Source organism: Uloborus diversus, chromosome 6 (genome assembly GCF_026930045.1).
Source record: "Uloborus diversus isolate 005 chromosome 6, Udiv.v.3.1, whole genome shotgun sequence".
In the NCBI taxonomy this organism is placed as follows: Eukaryota; Metazoa; Arthropoda; class Arachnida; order Araneae; family Uloboridae; genus Uloborus; species Uloborus diversus.
In genome coordinates this window covers 5,970,966-5,993,512 of record NC_072736.1, presented here as the reverse complement: position 1 = coordinate 5,993,512, position 22,547 = coordinate 5,970,966, and the positions used below count along the sequence as shown (strand labels likewise).

General features: G+C 32.2%; 1 protein-coding gene across 1 annotated transcript in view; it reads right to left on the bottom strand.

Moving 5' to 3' along the window:
• Positions 1-22,120, bottom strand: part of LOC129224174 (uncharacterized) — a 41,053-nt gene extending 18,933 nt beyond the window's left edge. The window contains exons 1-2 of the mRNA XM_054858591.1: positions 22,036-22,120; positions 18,783-19,021 (exon numbers count right to left, since the gene is read on the bottom strand). Coding sequence (XP_054714566.1) covers positions 18,783-19,021; positions 22,036-22,120 — 324 coding nt within the window. The remainder of the gene's footprint in view (positions 1-18,782; positions 19,022-22,035) is intronic.
• Positions 22,121-22,547: the final 427 nt, after the last annotated feature.

Below are 22,547 nucleotides of genomic sequence, written 5' to 3'. Positions count from 1 at the left end.
GCGGATTCAGGGGAGGGTCAAAGGGTCGGCTGACCCCCATGGAGTCAATTTTAAACCTTTTTTTTTTTTTTTTTTTTTGCTTGGTTCTGTAAGGTATTTTTTTTTAGCGCGTCTTAATTCTAAAGATTAACTGGGTTTGTTCACTGGTCTGTTGCTATTTTGATATTTTTGTTTATTTTGAAAAGAACACTGTATTCAAAGCTTACGGCCACGTGTCCCAGCTTATTTACCTAAAGAAATGACTTTTGATGAAAATCTGAGGGAATATGATCCATTACACTGGTAGCGCCATTGAAAAATTTAGAGGAGAGGGAGGGGGGGGGTCGTTTCAAAGGGTTTTGATCTCATTTGTGGAGAGGGGATACTCCGTAGCATATCAGGTGGTGCATCAATCCCTCTGGGGGGGGGGGGTAGGCACTCCTACTGGACTGATGCTAAATTTTTATGTTGAGGTATAACGTTGGCCATTGAAACTTGACCCCCCCTTACAAAAAGTTCTGGATCCACCCCTGCTTCTGATACTACAGTCAAACCTTGTTAACGCGAACTCGATAGGGAATTCAAAATTTTTCGTGTTAACCAATTTCCACACTTACCGGATTTCGAGTTAACAGTAAACATACAAATTTTTGTTCTCTCCCACAAAAAATATAGGAATCAAAGATCATTTATACAGAAATGCACTCAAAAATATTTATACTTCTATTTTAAGTATTAAACACTTATATTAAATCTAGTAAACTAGTATTAAACTTCTATTAGCGATGAGTTTAATGAGCGAAAGCTGACTGCGCATGGCCAGGCACTGGTTTGCGTTGAAAAACAGAACTTCCCCAAGTTTGTAAGGAAATTTTATGTAAATTTATGTTTTCTTTCCTTTATTTATTTATTTATTTTTTTTTGTTTCTTTTTTCCTATTCTTTAATATTAATATATATATATATATATATATATATATATATATATATATATATATATATATATATATATATATATATATATATATATATATAAAATTTTGTTTTTCGTCTGAGCGGGAATTCGCAGAAATCATCTTTGTCTTAAACGATTGATTTAGCAGTAATTGTTAGCTTTATCTGACGGAAAAGGGCACTTATTTCGTGTTAACGGGTTTTGACTGTATTAGACAAACCAGCAAAAGATAAAATATTCGAAAAACGGGAACTTCGATTACAACTCACTCATCGAAGTCACGCCAAAAAAAAAAAAAAAAAACGGAATACCAAACGCCTCAATTAAATCTCATTCTTCAAGCGACAAATGAAAAAAAAGAAGAAAAAAAAAAGCGACAATAGGCAGTGTGGGGAAGGGAGGGATAGTCATTATTACCTCTTCGGTTTCTTTACTCCTCTATCGTGGGTTTATTAAGCCGCCTCATTTCGTAGTTCCAGTCCGAAACATCATGTCAGTCAGGTGCACCGCCTGGAGCCAGAGCCTCAATTATCCCGGGCATTATCGGGGAACATGACGCAACTTTCTTCCGACAGAGGCGCGCAACGATTCAACGTGATGCCACTGATCAATCATTTTGCATTTTTGTCATTGAAAAGGGCGGCTCTCCCTCTTTCAAGCTTTTTCCTTCTCCTCCCCCAACCACCTGTTTAAAGTGGAAGAAAACGAACTTCGTGACAGGAACATTCTACTTTGCTGCCTCGCGTACGAAAGTGTTTCTCCCCCCCCCCCCCCCTCTCTAGAAGTTTCTCGTATTTTTATTTTGCTTTTTAGAATCGCATAACACTGAAACATTAAAGAAATACGTACATGTAAATTGGGAAGAAAAATACATACATGAAAGTGGAAAAGTAAAACCGTTAACTAATTTATAAAAATCGTTGTTTTTTTTATTGTGTTATTGTACATCTCATTATTATTATTATGCTTTTAAAATTTTTTATGCCAGCAACTCCTACTATAGTGAACTCTGTTTTTGTAGAAATGTTCCTTACAACCGAGATATCACCATATCCGATAAATCAGAAAAACTATCAATAACATAATGCCAATTACTAGAGAAAGTTACTCAGACTGAAAAATTATCAATAAAATTAATTACTTACATTTTATTTATTCACCGGGAAAATGCTACATCTAGCTTTTCTGTTCCTCAACATTTTAAAAAACAATTTATCAGGGAATCGAAAGCCGTTTTTTTTCTCAAAATTTTTGTCGAACAATGGTACGTTCCACCATTGCTCTGATTCCTCAAGGTATTACCAAAAATTTCGAAGAAATTGTTGAAAAATGAGTTAGAAGTTTTAAGAGAAACAATTTGGTAATCCCCCAGACTCATTCAAAAATAATGAGTCTTTAATTCTTTTAAAAGAAATCTTTGAAGTGCCAGGAAAATTATATAATGTATATTGATGAAATCTATGAATGAAACAAAATATCTCTTCAAGATTTTCAAAATAAAACTATTTTCAAAGGGAAAAAAAGCACCCCTGGCATGAAAAAAGAAAACTTGGAGGGATCTTGAAAATTATTCAATATATCCCCTGCAGTAAAATTCCCAAAATTTTCCTCTTTTCTATGAAACTGATTTCAAAAGATTTCTTTTTTCTTTTAAATCAACTGAAAACATTTAAAGGATAGATTGGACTCTAGTTACAACGCTATTCGACTTACGCGAAATGTCTATAAAGCAAGTTTTTCACGAGTAACGAATTTTAAAGCTAATGCGAATTCCTTGCCCGCAACATGAGAATTTTCGAAAGTGAATCGCGGTGCGTAAGTAAAGGCTTCGCATTTGGCTACTAAATATTGGTCTTGTCGATGGACTTTAATCCGTTCAGCATCACTGAAAGCGGAAGTTCCCCACACCGTACTAGTCTAAACCTCGCTTAGTGTAAACAAATAAACACTTCGCACCTTCTATTTATTTATTGTATTCTAAATACGAAATTGATGAAATGTAAATTCACCTAAGCACGCTGTTTACCTAAAGTTTGAGGAAATGGAAAGAAACAGAGAAACTTTCTGACAATGAAAGAAATGGCGAAGATTGTCGATACACTTGAAGTAAAAACTGCATCGAATATAATTACTGTACATCACTATCATAGTACTATATTTTATTATTACTACATACATTTTATTTTATGCCTCTCTTTCTCATTGACTTTGTGCATCGTAACAGTATTTTATGTTGAATAACACAGCCTTTTTTAATACAGTAAAAATTCAGTTCTTTATGTACAAAACGGTAATATAAAATTAAGAAATGATTTAAAACAGTTTGTGCGGCGCTTAAAAATGACAAAAATAATTGTGTATGTTTATGAAAAAATATTTTACATGCCCTTTTCTACAACACGAAACTTCGACTTACGCAAGGTGTCTTGGAACGTATTCCTAGCGTACGTTAGGATTCGACTGCACGATAATTTCAAAATCAAAAAGTGAAGTATCTCAATTTGGAAACAGAATTTTAGTGAAATTTAAAACCAAAAGTAAGAAATTGATAAACAATCAAAGTTTTTTTTTTTTTTTTGCTTTTGCTTTTGTTTTTTCTTTTCGAAAATGTCACACACAAACCCATACAGTTGACATAAATGTATTCAAACATTTTTTTCAACGCCAATGCAAAAGCTATCACTATCAAAACAAATCATTGTTCGGAATAAAATATTACGCACAAATGACAGCATGGTTCAAAAGTAAACAACTGACTGACACAGGAAACAAATATTACCTCATCATTTTTATTCTTCCGCAAACTGCCTACGAAAGTAAAGCTTTTTGAAAAAATTATTTATAATTCGAAATCAGTTTTTACTCCTGACGCCAAGAGTGAAAAACTACTTTAAATAGTCAAGGTCAAAAACATATTCCTTCACAAGTTTTACTTTTTTCCCCTTCCTTAATTACCAAGGAATTCATTCTTTTAACTGAATTTGACAAATGCTAGTTGACTCAAGTCTTTAACTATCGAGTACAATTTGAACTGATTTTATATTAGGTTAGTTCATTTATGGATGAATTTTATTGCTTTAAAATCTAAAAGTGGGCAGTTTGTCCTATTTTGAAGGGTACAACTCACTTGTTGAGTTATAGTAATATTTAAGAAATTGCTTTTTATCAAATATTCCTATAATCTGAGCATAATCTTATAGAGTTTCTATAATATTCCTAAATTTTCTTTATAATTTTATTAAATGTTCCTATAATTTTATTAAATATTCCTATAATTTTATTAAACATTTCAATCATTTGAAATAATTTTAAGGTTAGTTTACTTACGAATGAATTTGTTTGCGTTTTTTAAATCTAAAAGTTGAAATTTTGTCTTATTTTGCAGCATCCAACTCACGTGTTAAGTTAAAGGAATATTTAACAAATCGCTTTTTATTTCGATCTGCGTCAACTGCGTAATTCAATTTCATATGCGTTTTTAAAGGCATCTATATCATATCTTCCGGCCTAAGTCGGTTGTTGAATATTTTAGCTACATTGGACAACAAAGGAGCAGACCTTCTTTAACATGCTTGAACCTGGTTTAACACATGCTTGACACACGAACTAGTAAAATTATTTCAAAAAAAAAAAACTTTCTTTTTAAGCTTTTATTAGGAATTAAAGAACTGTTTATAAGAGCTGCTGCTATTTTATTAGAATTTATAAATATGATTATTATAATTACTTATATCAAAAAATCACATACTTATGAAAGACAATCGTAAAATTAACTTTAAAAATATTGCATGAAATATTTTATTTTTATCATTTCTTTTCATTTTTAATTTATTACTATTATCTGGTTTTTTTATGTATTCATTTTCCCCCTATTATTTTGAATAAGAAATTATTTCAAAAATCCAAACAAGAAAGAATCTTTGAGAACCGGTCAAGACACCTCGCGGATCGGTACCAGTTTTCCTGAAAAGTGTTAAAAATACCTGAACCAGATCATAGGAAAAATTTCATGAAAAATTTCATCAATCCACGAAATTAAAAATTTCAAAACAACCGATTTTTTCACACATCTTTGAATTCATCTCAATAATTCGTTTAAACATCGGGCTTTCATTTGGATTTAACAAAAACAAATGACCTATTATTTCATGAGTAAAACCTCCAACGGGAGATAAATTTGTATCAGTGTACAAACATGGACGCTTGAAAGACAGGCATTAATTGAGTTTCCCCCTTTTTTTTCCTTCATCACTTGTGGATCGCGTTCGATTATCCCTCGAGCAATTCGAGTTCCCGCCAAATTGATCAAAAAGGAATTCTAATGAGTCGAAAAGAGAATGATAGAATATCAAATACCAGTCTATAAAAGTTGGTGGAAATGGAGGGTGATTGGCTTTATCATTGCAAAACAATCCTGCTCTGCTACATAAAAATGGAAAGAACATGTATACCTCGATATAATTTTGTATTTATTAAGTAAAGTTCTACAACTGCAAAACGAGTCCTTCGGTGATTGGAACTTACGTTTGATTTAAGGGGTCACAGTACCTTTCAAGCAATTTCTTTTAATTTATATGAATTTTATATTTCTTTGAAACCATAACATGCATACTTATTTCGTAATCAATTATTTTTTTTCAAAATTTAAAAATATTGCCTACCTTTTTTAAAAATTCAAAAAATTGAGGACAATTTCAACTTTTTAAAATCTTTAAGGCTTTTCTATTTTTGCACTAATTTAAAAAACGTTTTTTGCAAAACGATCACTATAATCATCTCTAATAATCTGTGCATTCATTTGCTTATGAGTTCATTCGAAAATTTTTCTGCGATTAATTATGTAAAAAATCAAAGTTTTTTTTTTTAATTTAATTTTTAAAGGTTTAACATGTTCTTAACATTAGAGTAATTTATAAAATGCTTATCCAATGCACAGTTTTGTCGAATATCTTATCCCAATTGCAAAAAGTATTACTTTAAAGCTGTATCTTTAATAGAAAAAAATCCTTAGGGATTCTAATGACATGAAAACACAAAAAAACCATCATCGAGAAAAAGCAATTTGAAGTTTTTCTTTTGCATAAGAGCACATAGCGAGCATGACCTAAAACCACTCATAACTTTTTAAATATTTGAACTAAAGCATTGAAACTTTTCCCCTGTGTTCAGAACAGTTTTTAGTTTTTGAAATAAGCAATAAAATTTTTTTTGATCGTTTCATCATTTTTGAGGTACTGTAATCCCTTAAAAATGAATGTGGGAAAACAATAAATACGGGTCAACAATCTGTATTTAATTTCTACTATAGGGTATCAAGGTAACAAAAGTATTTATTGTTGCACAAAAAACCCTAATAATACAATCATAAGATGTGATTACTGAGAGAAAATATATCATTTAAATAGTGTTTCATATTTTCTAAATTTAATTGCACTATATGGAAGCAGAATCCATGTTCTTCATGAAATCAAGCAAGGGGATAACACGTTTAAAGTCTCTGTGTGGTGCTTAGTATGATAACTGATGCGTCTATTAAAACGGAATAACATTATAATTACAATGTATGAACCAACAAAAAATTTTATAAAGTAAAGGGAGATCGTTTTCACTCCATGCGTATTTAATACAGTAATAGGACAGAATACAGCACTTTATAATTCAAAAAAAAAAAAAAAATACATAAGTAAACAAAAAATTTTTAAAAAATGTTTTCTACGAAAAGTGTTCAAAAATAGAGAATATCAACAAACACAATAAAATGATTTGTTTAAGAAATAAAATAAGAAAAAATATTTCACGTGTTTAAAGAAAAATTTATTTCTCTTTTTCGGTAACGAGCAGCAGTTTACATATAAATCTGATCACAAAATACAAATTAAGTAGAAAAAAAAAAACAATTAAGCAATTTTCAACTCCCTAAATTTAATTCATTCACTGATTATTACTTTTCAATTTTTACCACATTTCGTTTTACTCCCTATAGAATATTTTTATAAAGATGGAAATCTAACGCAAAACTTTCATACCCGACTCCATCTAAAAACGTTTCTTTTTTGCTTGAAACTAGTCGACAAAGAAAATAAGAACAAAGTATAATTAACTCTTGTGCTACGGAAGAAGCAATGTTCTAAATCCCATACTAAGCGGAATAAGAATTTTCAAAAGTTTCAGGATGTACTTGCACGCCCACAAACACGAACGAAACTTTTTAGAAAGTCGATACTTTATAAAACGATACGTTAGTGGTACCTTATATTCAAATAAAATTTCGAAATTAAAAGCTTAAGTTCAAAATTCGGAGAATAAAATTCAAATATTTGCGCAAAAATGTTTCATTTCTGAAAATGGATTGACCATATTGGTAGATCAGCAACAATACAATCAGTCGAAAAATAATTATTATTATTGTTCTGAAAAAAAAATTATTCAGATTATTTTTAAAAAAAATTAAAAATCATTCAAATTGAAAAAATACAATCAATCATGGCTAACGAAAAAATGATTCAAAAACTAAACAATATACAACAATGGGGTCGTTTCCAAAATTTTAAAAGTATTTTTTTTTCTGAAAGAGCATGCTTAAAAACATAGGATTTGACGAATTTTTAAATAATTTGTTTAAGTTTAATATTTTTAAAAAATTACTTAAATCTGTGAACTTTCATTGTTTATGCTTCTGCCGATGACAACACAAAAGATGAAATGGCATTCAGTGTTGCCATTCACAGAACAAAATATTTAATTCGCATCTTTACTCACGTGTATTGGCAACGATATGGATGATAGCAAGCGTAGAGCACAATTTTAATTTGCTTCTTGATTATCCTAACGTTGAAACGCGATAGAAAGATGCGCCAAAGAGCATCATTTATTACGTCATAAACACCATGTCTTGTTTGAAAAAAATCGGACATTTAAAAAAATTAATTAAAAAATAATTGTTGGAAAAATAAAAGTATTTTCTGGGACTTTTTTTTTTTTTTTTTTTTTGCTTATTCTATCAATTTTATTGACTAAAAGTATTACTTTTGACTGAAGGAAACAACCCCAATGAAGTAAAAAAAAAAAAAAAACGCTAAAGCTTGAGTTTTGAGATTTGCTTCTCAAGTAGGCTTTAATAAAAATCGTTCCGATATTTTGATTAGCTCACAGTTAACGAAAATATTAACTAACTGAAAATGAAGTATCAAGATTAACCATCTGTATCCTTTTCTTTTAATTAACACGATAATTTGCGTCACAACACGTTTCACAAAAAAGTAACTTACAGAATTTATGATATTCGTTAGTTAGTGACGTCTTAATTGGCGTCACGGGTGGAGTTGAGTTGAGAAACATTTTTATGGGTTCGTCGCTGATTAAACCGCACTGACCTCTGGTGGTAACTCTGTATTCATGACATTTTCAATTAATTTAGTACCTCGTGGCAGCGGGATTTTCGCCCATATACCAACCACCATGAGCAAATTAGAAATACTTTCAGCAAGTCATAAGCAGGAGTCGTTTATTTTTAAAATATGAAAAGAGATTTTGGGAACAAACTGTCTGAAGGTGAAATAGGAAACAAGCAGAAAACTTTAGAAAGCTGAGTTAATCTCTAAAATGAAGTAGTATTGTCTTTAACAATATGCGATAAGTATGGGGGAAAGATTATTAAAAAAAAATAATAATAAAAGAAAAATTAATTTGAATTTTGACATCTTGAATTCAAATTATGTTTTTCGCAATCACGAGTGTGTGTATGTAGGCGTGTGTGTTTGTGTGTGGGGGGTATGTCTGTTTGTGTGTAGAGGGTATGTGTATGTGTGTGTAGGCATGCGTGTTTGTGTCTGTGTGCTGGCATAAGTGTGTGGGTAGTTGTGTGTATGAGTGTGTGTGGGGTGGGTGAATGTGTGTGTAGGCATATGTGTTGTGCAGGAATGAATGTGTGGGTAGTTGTGTGTATGTGTTTGTGTGTGTAGGTGTATGTGTGTGTAGGTGTATGTGTGTGTGTGTTTGTGTGTGTGTATGTGTTTGTGTGTGTGTAGGTGTGTATGTGTTTGTGTGTGTGCGTATGTGTATGTGTGCGTGCGTGTGTGGGTAGTTGTGTATGTATGCGTGGGAAGCGTGTGTGGGTAGTTGTGTATGTATGCGCGTGTGTGTAGGACATGGATGCAACCTGGAGACGGCTTTCGCTATAGGAGCAGCATCGTGAGGACCCGGTCGACGGTGATGGAGCAGAGGGTGGCGCTGGGAAAATAAAATGATAGGACATCAAAACAGTCAAGTGAGAACAATAAGCAATCGTGATTGCTCAAAAAAAGATGAAAGAAATGTATTTAGTATTACGTTCCGTAGAATCATTATCAAACGCATAGGTCCAGCACCAATTTATAGAATTAAAAATATAAGATGCAAAGAATAAATGAAAATAAATGTCTAGAAAGTAAAATTTCTAAATAGTAGGATAAATTGCTATGATGAATGAATGACTAAATAGTGAGTAAAAAACAGAATGCATTGCGCAAAACTTATAATGTTTTTGTCCTACGAAAATTAAATAACAAAAAAGTAAAAAAAATAATACGATTCCATTGAGTAAAATACGTAAAAGTTCCTTTTTTAACGATTACAAAGTCTCTATCAAACACGCAGAGTTAGAAAAAATATTGGCTGAAAATGCACGAAATTTCTGCATGAAGTAATAATAAAATCAGTTATCTCTAAAAAATATATGGTTTACAAATATTAATGTAATCAATTTCAAAAGCTCGGAATCACAAATAAATAAAACTTAAGTGTATGAAAGGTAATAAATGATAAAAATAGCAGGAATTCAATAAGTTAAAAAACACTACTACTTACTGAGTCACTCTCAAATAGGCAATTTTAGCCAAAATTATAACAAACAACATGCTATATGAAATCAATTGATCAAAGGAATTCATTCAAAAAATGCTAGGAAATACAGATTTTGTGTTTTGTTGAATTATTACTAAAAAGTCATATTCTGGAAAACATGTTTCAACAAAAATGTTACAACGAAAGTTATTTATGCGAAGCATTTCAATTTTACGTACAATTGAGCCACTATCAAAAAAGCAGGGATAACAAAAATCGTGGAATTAAGGAATTTGTTCTATAATAATGTTTTTAAAAAATCGCCTAAGCAGGTTAACACGTGATAAATTGTTAAAACAGAACCAAGTGCAGAAGAAACTATGGGGGAAAAAATGATATTTTAGGGAAAATGATTAAGAATAGTTAATTTGGAACCGTTTTTTGCACTCCCCCCCCTCCCCGTTTACAGCCGATCTCGAATTAAAGATTCACTTGACTAACTTTTGTTGCGAATCATCATGCTCAGAAAATCAACAAATCACAGCCACCAAAACTCTGATATCCTGACAGAATAGAGTAAATATACCGTTTTCCAGTCGAGCTTGTACCCTTGCAAGGAAAAAAACTTTTTGAAAAATGAATTCAAAATGAGAACAAAATACCAAAATACTAGCTGAAATTGAATTTGATGTGGATCTTCCCTCTCGAGTTCTGCAACACAGCATTCATTAATCACGCAGGAGTTCTTTACGGCAACCCCAAAGCAATCCGCGCGGCGGGGCCTCCGTTAATACTCGGCTATCGCACAGTAACAACAAAAGACGGTGAACATTATTTCAATAACCAGAAACGGGAGCAATAAACAACTATCTGAAACAATAATGCGCTCAGAAAAGCTCGGATATACTTGGAAATAAAGCCGGGAGGGAGGGGGGGGGGGGGGGGCAAGTCAAAAAGTAGGCTTCCGCTTATGTACAGAGTTATATGAACTTTTTTCATGGCCACTTACACGGGAGGGTCTGATGACAATTCTTTCAGGGGGGAAGCGACTTGAGGAGGGAATGAGGAATTCTACAGGCGATGTCATGCTCGGCTGGACAGCAGACGATTTTTAACAGTTTTGGTGACTTTTGGAGTGGTCTTTTTGTGGAGAGATTATATTCTACTTTTGATTCAACTACAGCAACGGCCACTAATAAAATCACTGGATTATAAAATCAGACGCTTTTCAAAATCAAATCTGGAATCATTGCAACATCAAAACATGTTAAAACCATCCTTTCATCCTTTAATAAAATCACTGTCGCCGTTTTATAAAATCACACTTTTGGATATAATGCGAAAAAAATTGATAAAGAAGCACCAAGAAGTGAAGGAATCAGTCTTAGAAGATGAGGAAATTTAGGTGCCAAATATGCTCTCTTCAATAGATGTCAGAAAAGTGCTTGATGTTATACGATTCACTCTAAAGCAAAGAGAAAAATATAATATTGAAACTTACAAAACACTTTGTAAACTTTCTAACCATATTTTTCTTTACTTTCCAACTCTGTTAAAATATTGGCGCATTGTTATTTGATTAAGACCCTTGTGTAAATTTGAAAAATGAACCTCATGCTTAAAATGTCAACTGTATTTTGAAACACTTGAAACAAAACTAAGTGAAGTAATTCATTTCGTTTTTAGAGTATTTGAACTTCAAAATCTTACAATTTTTTTAAGTGAGTGCTGGTATGCCGCTATATAAAATCAGCCGCTTTATAAAATCAAATGTCTTCAGAACCAATGTGATTTTAATAAGCAGCGGTTACTACTACTCTAGCTCGCAGTTGATCAGAGTTTTCCAACTTGAAGTATTTGAGGACTGCAGATAAAACTAAAGATTTATTGGCGGAACACGACATAGCTAACTGTAGCCGTAACTAAAACGCAATTTCGGGAGTGGGCGTATGGAGCATCGTAATAAACACACGAAAAAAAAAAAAGAAAAAAAAAGAAAAAAAAAAGGGAAACAAAGTTTACCAAAGGCATAAGAAATATTCAAAACAAAAACTAAGATTTTTGGCATGTAACTTAGTTTTGCTATGGAGAGTCTCTGCAATTAGACGCATAAAACGCATCTTAATTTCAGAAGTGTGTCTGAGTTTGAGAGGACGAACAACGAACGGTAATTGAGACGGTGTATTTTTTTACAACGATTATTTTACTTAATATCCTTTTTAGAGTATTTTCTCTTAAAATATGCTTGATATAACACCGCAAATTGAAAGTAAAAATTATTATAATAAACTGTCTGGTTTTTTTAAATTTTATTTTACTTTATTTACGTAGGCTGTTCAATCTTTACTAATAATAAAGCTGAAAGTCTCTCTGTCCGGAGGATGTCTGGATTTGTGTGACGCGCATAGCGCCTAGACCGCTCAGCAGATTTTCATGAAATTCGGCAAAGTTAGTTTGTAGCATTATATGGGGGTGTGCACCTCGAAGCGATTTTTCGAAAATTCGATGTGGTTTTTTTTTTCTATTCCAATTTTAAGAACAAAAATATTATAAGATGGACGAGTAAATTACGAAATTATCATAACGTGGAACCGTAACATGGGTACAAGCTCCAAGAAAATTCACCACACATTATTTGTAGATATACAGGCGAACCAAAAGATCTTTTAATTTTTCTATTAAGGGCAAAGCCGTGCGGATACCACTAGTAAGTAATAAGACTAATTTTACTGCGACGGAACCACTCATTGGAATGTTAATTCCTGTGGTAGGAAAAATGTCTGTTGTCTGTCTTAAAAAATACCGATAGTTGGCGCGTACAGATTCATGTTCCGGAGTATCACGTGATTGAATTGAAGACATGGCGGGCGCCTACAAGAAATAAGACTAATTTTACTGCGGCGGAACCACTCATTGGAATGTTAATTTCTGTGGCATGAAAAATGCCTGTTGCCTGTATTAACAAAATCTACCGATAGTTGGCACGTACAGACTCATGTTCCGTAGTATCACGTGTTTGAATTGAAGCCTGTTGGTGTCCGCCTACAAGACGCATCCAGTTGACAAAATGAAAGCGTCGTTGGAACAAAGTTATGCGATTAAAGTTTGTTTTTGTCTGCAAAAATCAGCATCGGAGATCTTTGATATGATACGTGAAGTTTTCAACGATGAGGTAATGTTTAGAGTCAGTACTTTTTGCTGGCATAAAGCTTTTAAGGAAGGCAAGCAGAATATGGAAGATATTGAACGTGAGGGACAACCTTCAAAGTCCGTCACAGAGACAATGATTAACACTGCTGCTATTATTATCAAGGGGAATCTCAGAATTATTTTACATCAGTCAGTTCTGGCTGTTTCCTCAACTTAAGAAACCATCACGAAGCAAACATTTTGAAAGCAACAAAGCATGTCTAAACTCTTCGGAGGCGGCTTTGAAATAGCTCTCACAAACTTAACGTTCACAAGTTTTTAAGACGTGGACAGACCGTTAAAATAAATTCATTTAGTCCCGCAGAAGTCATTCTTTAAAAGAAAACATGTAAATTATGACGATTAAAGTTGTTCTGTATTTTTTACAAATTTAGTCTTATAACTGACTAGTGGTACCCGCACGACTTTGCCCGTAGTTAAAAATTAAAAAAAAATTCGGTTCGCCTATATATTTACTAATAATGGATGACGAATTTCTCGCCAATTGGCTATATTCATTCGCTCTCCCATTCCACGGCATGATAATTTCGTAACTTACTCGTCCATTTTATGTTAATTTTGCTCCGGAAAATGTTCTTAAAATTGAAATAGAAAAAGAACAAAATCGAATTTTCGAAAAATCGCTTCTAGGTGCACACCCCAATGCTACAAACTGACTTTGTGCCAAATTTCATGAAAATCGGCCGAACGGTCAAGGCGCTATGCGCGTCACAGAGATCCAGACATCCTCCAGACAGAGAGACTTTGATCTTTATTATTAATAAAGATTGAACAGCCCTCATATTTATTTTTATTTATTTATTTATTTTATTTATTTATTTATTTATTTATTTATTTATTTTTTTTTTTTTTTTTTTGAAATGATTGAAGAACTTTGAAAACAAAAAGGGGGGGAGGCTAAAGCGTTTTTTTTATGATTATGAACAATTTATTTTAAACTGTACTGGTGGGAGAATACTAAAAATATAATATGTATGTGTGTGTGTTTTAGTACTCCCAATATCCGCATTGAAAAATTTTTTGAAACCGAGTTACTATTTCCAAAGGTCGTTTATTTTTGCTGAAAATCATGTGACAAAACTCATGCATATATTTTTTTTTTTCAGATGAATAAATGCAAAACTAAATGAGAACGTAGAATTCTAATCAAATGTCGCTAAGCAGTTCATTTTAGAGAGCTAAGTGGGGCTAGAAAAGAAATTGCAAAAAATAATGCAATTAAAGAAAATTGTATTTTATTCTTACAAATCTGCGTTTTAGACGCAAAAAATTGTAATTTCACTTAGGGTGTCACCCCCCAGACGGGTGACACCCGGGACGAACCGCCCTCCAAGCCCTCCCCCCCCCTTCCCCACAGTGACGCCACTGATATAATGAAACGTTTTATAATTTACAACGAAACAAGAAATAAAACAAAAATCGCCAAGTAGATCATAAATGCGCCAAAAATCAAAAAGGTTGCAATTCTGTTTAAATAAGTGACTTCTTGACAAATGTTTTTTCCCCGTATCTTTTGTTCGGACTCGTTGCATTTTCTTTCTTTTTTTTTTTCGGTCGCAGTGGTTGTTCTTTTGGTTTTATTTTTCTATTTATTTATTCTTCTGATGCTAGTAAACAATGAAGGATAAGAATGTTTTAGTTATTTTTCGTTTTCTGCGATACCATTTTCATCGTATGGGTAGCAACGATTTCGTAGAAGAGAAGGGAACTATATATTATTTTTAAAATGTGCATAATCGTAATTGGGGAACAGTTAATGTTTATTTCTTCTTTTTGAACCTAAAAAAATGAATAAATAAATAAAAATAATTTTTTTATTTTAAAAGAAATATTTACAATAAAAATTGATGCATTCGTCTTTAATTTATTCACAGCGTTTATTACTTATTATTTTAACGAGTTTTTTTATTACAAATCACGATTTTTTTTAGAACTTTTTTTTTTTTTGTCTTTATGTATGTAGAATAATCTTTTTTTTGCCAAAGCATTTTTCAGTTACTTACTATAAATGGAAAAAAATACAAAAAGATATATTATATATATAGATATATCAATGAAAAATCAAAAGAATTGGTAATTTATAACAATTAAACATAAGGAAGCGAAAGTAGGAAAAAAAATCTTTATTCTTTTAATAGATAAAAGGATTAAGGCGAAATTACTGGTTAGCGCGGAAATAACATTTCCTCTTTTATTTTATCTCTCGCAGGCCGAATATCCTTTGAAGAATTTTGTAATGGATATCAAATTATTATTTAATCACAACTCCTTTGGGATTTGAAGGTCACTTCAAGGTGAAATGGAACAGGTTAATTACTGTAAATTAAGATTCTTTTATCATAGAAAATACTAATTAATTTCAGGATTTTTGATTGTGAAGTGTTATTATTATTATTATTATTTATTTATTTTGAACAAATACTCAAAATATTTATGACATCATTTTTTATGATTGAGGAACGATTGTTATGAGGAGTTTTTAAAATGTCAAGTCAGTGGCACACACAAGGGGAGGGTCCAGGGGGTCCGGACCCCTCCCATGGTCCTTGAGTTTTTTAAATTGACTATAATCCTATGTATGAAATCTTATGTACGCAAAATAATTCTAAGCAAAGGTAACAATAATTTCAGATGTAATAAATGAAAAAAAAAACATTTATTGTCTCTCTTTCTTCCCCTACAAAATCGAACTGTATATGTGAACATAAATTTTTCTAGAATGATGATTTCGCTTCACTGTTTTTATTTTTAACCACGAGAAAAGTAAATACATTCATTCTTGTATTCTTAGGCTGGTATTTTAATTAGGTATTTGTTACCCATACATTTATTTTATTGAGTAATCCTAAGTATTTATTCAATTTTTTTTTTTTTTTGATGTCTTTTTTGTTCCCAACAATCGATAAAATCAGAATAATATGTTTGGATGCGTGATATGAGAATGATGGACCTTCGATCCTGGTCCCCCCCCCCCCTTTCGAGAAAGAAATTGTTGTGTGCGCCACTGTGTCAAAAAGATTCGATGTAAATGTTTTCTTCTAAATTTCCAAACAAAAGGGATTCGTATTGTTCCTCAATGGGGTGGTTTCCTTCAGTCAAAACTTACTTTTAGTCATTGAACTGGATAGAATGAACAAAAAAAAAATCACATGGGCCCAGAAAATAAAAATACTTTCAATTTCCCAACAGTTTTTTTTATTATTATTAATTTTTTCAAATGTCCGATTTTTCAAACAAGGCGTGGTCTTTATGACGTCACAAATGATGCAATTTGGCGCATCTTTCTACTACGTTTCCAAATTATGATAATCAAGCAGCGAATTAAAATTGCGCTCTACGCTTGCTATCAACCATATCGTTGCCAATACACGTGAGTAAAGATGCAAATTAAATATTTTGTTTTGTGAATGGCAACATTGAATGGCGTTTCATCATTTTGATGTCACACGACAGAAGTGTAAACAATGAAAGCGCACCGATTTAAGTAATTTTTTTAAAAGTATTAAACTTAAATAAATTATTTAAAAAATGGTCAGATCCTATGTTTTTAAGCATGCTCTTTCAGAAAAAAAATATTTTTTTTAAATTTTGGAAACGACCCCATTCTGTAAAAATAATGATTAAAAATCCTTATCGTATAAATTTTAAAATTACATCGATGCGTACCATTTTCTTCACGTTATTCCTCTTTAATCATTAATATCCATTCAGTATAGTAAAAAGAAATGAATACTGAAAATGACTGAATTGACACTTTCACTTTCCAATAATGTGCTAAATGTCTAAATGAAACATGCTTTTTACATAAAAAGAAAATTTTTATCCAAATTAATCTAAATAAATACGAAATTTTAAATACATTACACCGAATTTACGCTTTAATGTATCACTGGATAAAATGATGACCAGTGTTTGTTATTTTAAACTATTTTTTTCTCTTTCCATTTTTTCCCGCTAATTTTTACGAATACATTTTTCTTATTTTTTAATTTTTATTGATTTATTTACTTACCATGACCCTGTGAATTTCCCCCCCCATAAATTGAACTTTTAAAATATTATTCTCTAACGTTAGACATCTTTTCGTTTCCACAAATATTGCATTAAATTAGCAAGCATAGCGCAATATCTTATTACATATCTAATCATTATTTGTAAGAAACTAAGTTTAAAAAAAGCTTCAAACAAGCAATAAAATTCCACCAGATTTGCTTCAAGCTTTTGCATGCCAATACATAAATGAATTATTATTTTGTTTTTGTATTTATCTACTTTTTTTTAATTATAATTTTAACACTATTTCTTTTTGAAGAACCATTTTTTTTAAAATTAATTCTATCATTGGTTAAATATTTTCTTCGAGTAAAACCTTCTTGCAGGGAGGAAATCATGGAAAAACAAACAATCAAGAACAAAAAGGGAGCGTTCTTGTGTTTTCCCCCCTAGATATTTTCACAAAAAATTCCCAAAGTGTCATGGTTTCCGTCTTTTAACAGTATAAAAATACATCAGGGACGACATCCCCCCCCCCTTAAAAAGCAAAATATTTTGCAGTTGTGAAGCAAAAAAAAAAAAGAAAGAAAGAAAAAAGAAAAAAAGAGTGCACCAAGATAAAAAGTTCATAGGATACATTTCAGTGGGTCTTTGAACCCCAGAAAACTAACTTTTACCTACGATATTTTTAAAATTTAAGTAAGGATTTGTTATTGAAGAATTTACAGCGAGAAAATAAATGAGGCGAAACAATAGAGATTATATCTTCCGAAAAAAAGATTTAAGGTTAGTCAAAGAGTTTGATTCATCATTAAAAGTAGCTAAATTGTTTTAGATTCATAAACATCATGTTGTAATTGTGTAATATGGTTTACAATATGAAATAGAGAGAGCTATTATAGATTGCTGCAGCCCCTTACGTGTGCTTTTTGCTTGTACAAAGACGATATGCCATACAATTAAAACAACAAATAAGGAGTTTCAGAGTTGTTTATCAAAAAAAAAAAAAAAAAGCAACTACTGAGTGGTAAGAGAGAATTGTTTATCATACAATAAAGCAACCATTTGGGGATTTTAGAGACTTGTTACCATATAATGAAGCAGCAAATAACGGGTATTAGAGAGTTGTTATTTTTACAATAAAGCAACAAATGGGGAACATACAAAAGGCAACAAATGTGGAATATAAGCAAAATGTTTATCATACAATAAAACAGCAAATAAGTAACATTAGAGAGTTGCTTATCATACAATAAAGCATTAAACTGAGTAGACTAAAGAATTGTATATTTACAATGAGGCAATAAAATAGTGTGTATTGTAGAAAAGTGTTTATTAATAAATAAAGCAATAAATGGGGGGTGCAGTGCAGGAGTGGATATTATAGAGTTGTTTATCATACAATAAAGCAACAAATTGGGGGTATTAGAGAAGGGTTTGTCATACAATAGAGCAACAAGTGTGGGCTTTAAGAGTTGCTTATACTGAAAAAAGCAACAATTGAGGGTACTAGAGAACTGTTTAACATACGACAAAGCAACAAATGGGGTGTATTAGAAAAGTGTTTATCATTCAATAAGGCAGCCAATGGGGGTGCAGATGCGGTTTATGATACAATAACGCAACAAATGGGGGGTGGGGTAGAGAAGCGATTATTATACAATAGAGCAACAAGTGTGGACTCTAAAGAGTTGTTTATCCCACAAAAATGCAAAAATTGGGGGTATTAGAGAAGTGTTTAGTACACAATAAAGTAACAAATGAGAGATATAGTATCACGCAATGAAAATAACATAAGTGGGGCTACTCACGAAATTGTTCCGTACGTGCTCGGCGTGTTCCTTGGCGACCCTCGCCCTCTCCTTGACGCCCTCGTAGAGTTCGGAGAGACGGAGGGGCGGTGCCTCCGTCATGTCAGTGTTGGGGTCGAAGGGGTGCCCCGGTAGGTGGCACGGGTTGATCCAACGGGGCTTCTTGCCGCCGGCCGGCATGGCGCCCGCGCAAGCCACCGCAACCGCCAGCAGCAGGGCGGAGAAGAGTCTTCGAGGGGGGCGCTGCGCGGGCTCTGAAATAGAACATATCTCGCTCAGTTGACATCAGGGGCAATGTGAGATTGGCAATATATTGTCAGATCTTATAACCGTGAGAACCACTTATTTACAAGAAGAATAAGATTGCAGTCTAAGATCCTACTGTACATTTCTGCCCTCCTTCCACCCTAATCTGTTTTTAAACGAAACGCGATTTTTAATCATCATTATGGTAGAGGAATATGTTTATACCGGGTTGTTGATCAAAAAATCGCCCAAAGTATCTTGAACTTTGGGTGTGTGTGTGGTTTTTTTTATTTTATTTTATTTATTTATTTATTTATTTATTTTTTTTAGTTTTCGTTTAATATTTCGAAAACTATGTTTTTATGAATAAAAACATTTTTACACATTGAATAGCATGAAATTATCTTTCAAAAAATGCTTTGTTGTTGATTTATCTGTAGCAGGCGCAGAGATATTAAATTTTAATGTTCGCTAATGTCGAAACAGGGTCCGAACTAAAAAGAAAAGTGCTTTGGAGAGCCTTTCGCAGATTGCAAAATAAAAAAGGGGGGGGGGGGATTCAATAATTCAAAATTTTACCATTTTCCCTGGAAATATCGTAATTCTGAATCCCCTCAGAAGCCCCCCCCCCCCTCCTTTTCCTATGAAATTCAATGCTGTTTTCGGGGGGAAATCTAATCTCTTAAGCAGCGTTTCTAATCCTTTTTTAACTCTCGGCTGGTAAAAGTTTGGGAAGAAACAAAACAGGGGGTAGGGGGCTTCCTTTTCCACACAAAAAAAAAAAAAAAAAATACTAGGTAAAAAAAAAATTGTTACATAAATTGATTGCAAAATTTGTATAATGATTTACATACAATAATAACTAAATAGAGATTTGTAATAACTAGTCATTGTACATTTTGTGCAAATAAACCTTTGAAGAGAATTACGAAAATAATCACATTGTCGTAGAAAAAGTATTTCATAAAATGCTTCTGTTATTATCTTTTTTAATAATACTTTCTTTTTTTTCTTCAAAGAGAACAAGTAAAAATCTTTGAAGAATGGTTAAATTTTACAGAGGACCGGTGCCGAACCGCCAGTTGAGAAACCTTCACGAAAGTATGATTTAAGAAGAAAAAAAAGATTCAAAAGGTTAAGTACTTTTTGATCTTAAACAGACAGTTTATTGAGCCAGGAAAACCCATATCACTTTCATCTGCCTTAGCATCATTAATTTCTTTTTTTTTTCCTTCCTATTCTTTCCTATAATCATCTCCATATAAGAAATACAGTGAAATCCCATTACAACGAATACCAATACAACGAAATTTCCGTTTCAACGAAATATATTCTCAGCCCCTATATAATTACCATTACATTATTTGAATTCTATTACAACGAAATTCTCGTTACAACGAATAAAATTGGCGGTCCCTTGAAGTTCGTTGTAACGGGATTTCACTGTAATCTCTCGCTCCATCAAAATCTCCGCTAATTGCACGAAAGATTTGTTCATACTATTTCGACCAAAATGTTAACTCGCAAAATACAAAATCAATAACGTATCTCTGAAAAAGACAATTTTAACTTTTACCTGAACACCTTTTATCTTATTTTTCGTGCCTCACATTTACGACGAATGTTTTAAGCAAAACAATGCGTATTAAACGAGAGAAAAACTATCTCATTAAGCCAGTGAATAAATACACTTGGGCATAAAAAGTAAAGTTCGAAATAACGTTACCCATAAGCTGATTTCTTTTGCATTGAAAAGGCGTTCCTTATAACGCCGAAACACGTGTCTGCAGCAATCTGCAATCTGTGCTATTTGACGCTGTTATTTCTTATTTAACAGTAAACTTGATATTACACCAAACATACAAAAACACATATGAGTGTATTGATTATTAAAATCATTAATTAAATCACACACAAATAATAAATACAGTAATCAAATCACTCTTCAGAAAACTTAGTTCATCATAATATAATTCAATTTGAAAAAAAATATCCATACTTTTAGAAAGTATAACATCAACGGTTCCAAAATATAACGTTGTTGCTTCCTTATCTTAGAAGCAAAATGAGTGGTTTAAGCAATATATCTTCTTCCATATCATTTTAAATATATAGCGAAATGTTTTCTCCAGTAGGTGGCAGGGCGAAAACTTTTTCTCATCATTGGGAGAGAGGTATTTAAATCAACCTTGTGGAAGTTAAGAAATACTTGTGACTTTATTTAACTAAAGTTTTGAAATGATGCTGGAATTCATTATATTCAAGCTTTTGTTATTTAATGTTTTTATTTATTTATTTTTTTATTCATTTTTTTGTTTAAGTCATGTATTAATGTATTTATTAATTTATTTTTCATCCTTTCTCTTTTTTTTTTTCTAAACGTATAAAAGGTAGCATTTCTTCCTCGTTGAAGAAAATTGTATAAATATTATAATTCAATATCACAGAAAAAAATACTAACTCTGGTTGAAGATAAGTTTGATGATAAACGTAATTATTTGGCTATCGGAGAAGAAAATGTTGGACATTTTTTTTCATAAACATGATTGCTTTTGAAAAATTATGTATTCAATGATTTTTAACGAAAATTGGGAAAAGGAGCAAATATTTTGACAGCCGTACTTATCTTACTTTTTTGGCCTTAAAAGGGCAAAAAACGATTTTCAAGAAATAAATTTTCTTTGTGAAGATGTGGAGTTTAATTAAAGTTATGCCTGATTGATTGGGGCAGAACAATTTTTTACGTCGGGAGAAAAAACACCACCGTGATCCAATCTGACATTGATGTTACATCAGAATTTTCCAACGGTGACAATGACAATTATTTAATTGCTGACAGGGAAATACTCGTTTTTCCAATTACTTAAAATACATTTCTACTCTTCAAGGAAGATTGCAATGTGGAAAAGCTATTTTGAAAATCATTGATACTCGCATCATTAAGGCAAGATAAGAAAAAAAAAATTGCCAGAAAATAGTTAATACTCGAAGATGAGGAGATCAGTAAAAAACAAACGCTTACTTGCTGGAGAATCTTTTAGTTGAGGAATTTTTACGTCGGATAAATCTTGTTGCTTAACAACACAATCCTTGGAAAAGTCCGACATTCAAGTTCACATCGGAACTTTCTGGAGCTGCTGACGATTCCAATGTGATGAAATAAAAATTCACTGAAGTCCTCGAAAATAAATTCAGATGATTAGTTTTTGATATTCAAATCCCGGCAATTGATGATGAATAGCTTGAGAGTTAACGCCTCATTTTCACACTATAGGCAAGCAGGAAGGCAAGTTTCTTGACGCAAATTCCGTTGATGATCTTTGTTAAATTCCAATTTTTTGACAAGAAAATCTTTGGGCTGCCGTAATATGTCCAGGCTTGGTGCGACCATCCGAGTCTCGTAGGCAAGATGAAAATGCAATGATGGAAATAAATAACTTTTTCGAAAAATTGACGACCTTTAGGACTGTGTCCAATGCTTAGGTCCGGAACGATATCTGGTTGGAGATGACTAAGAGGGTGACAGCGCGTCGG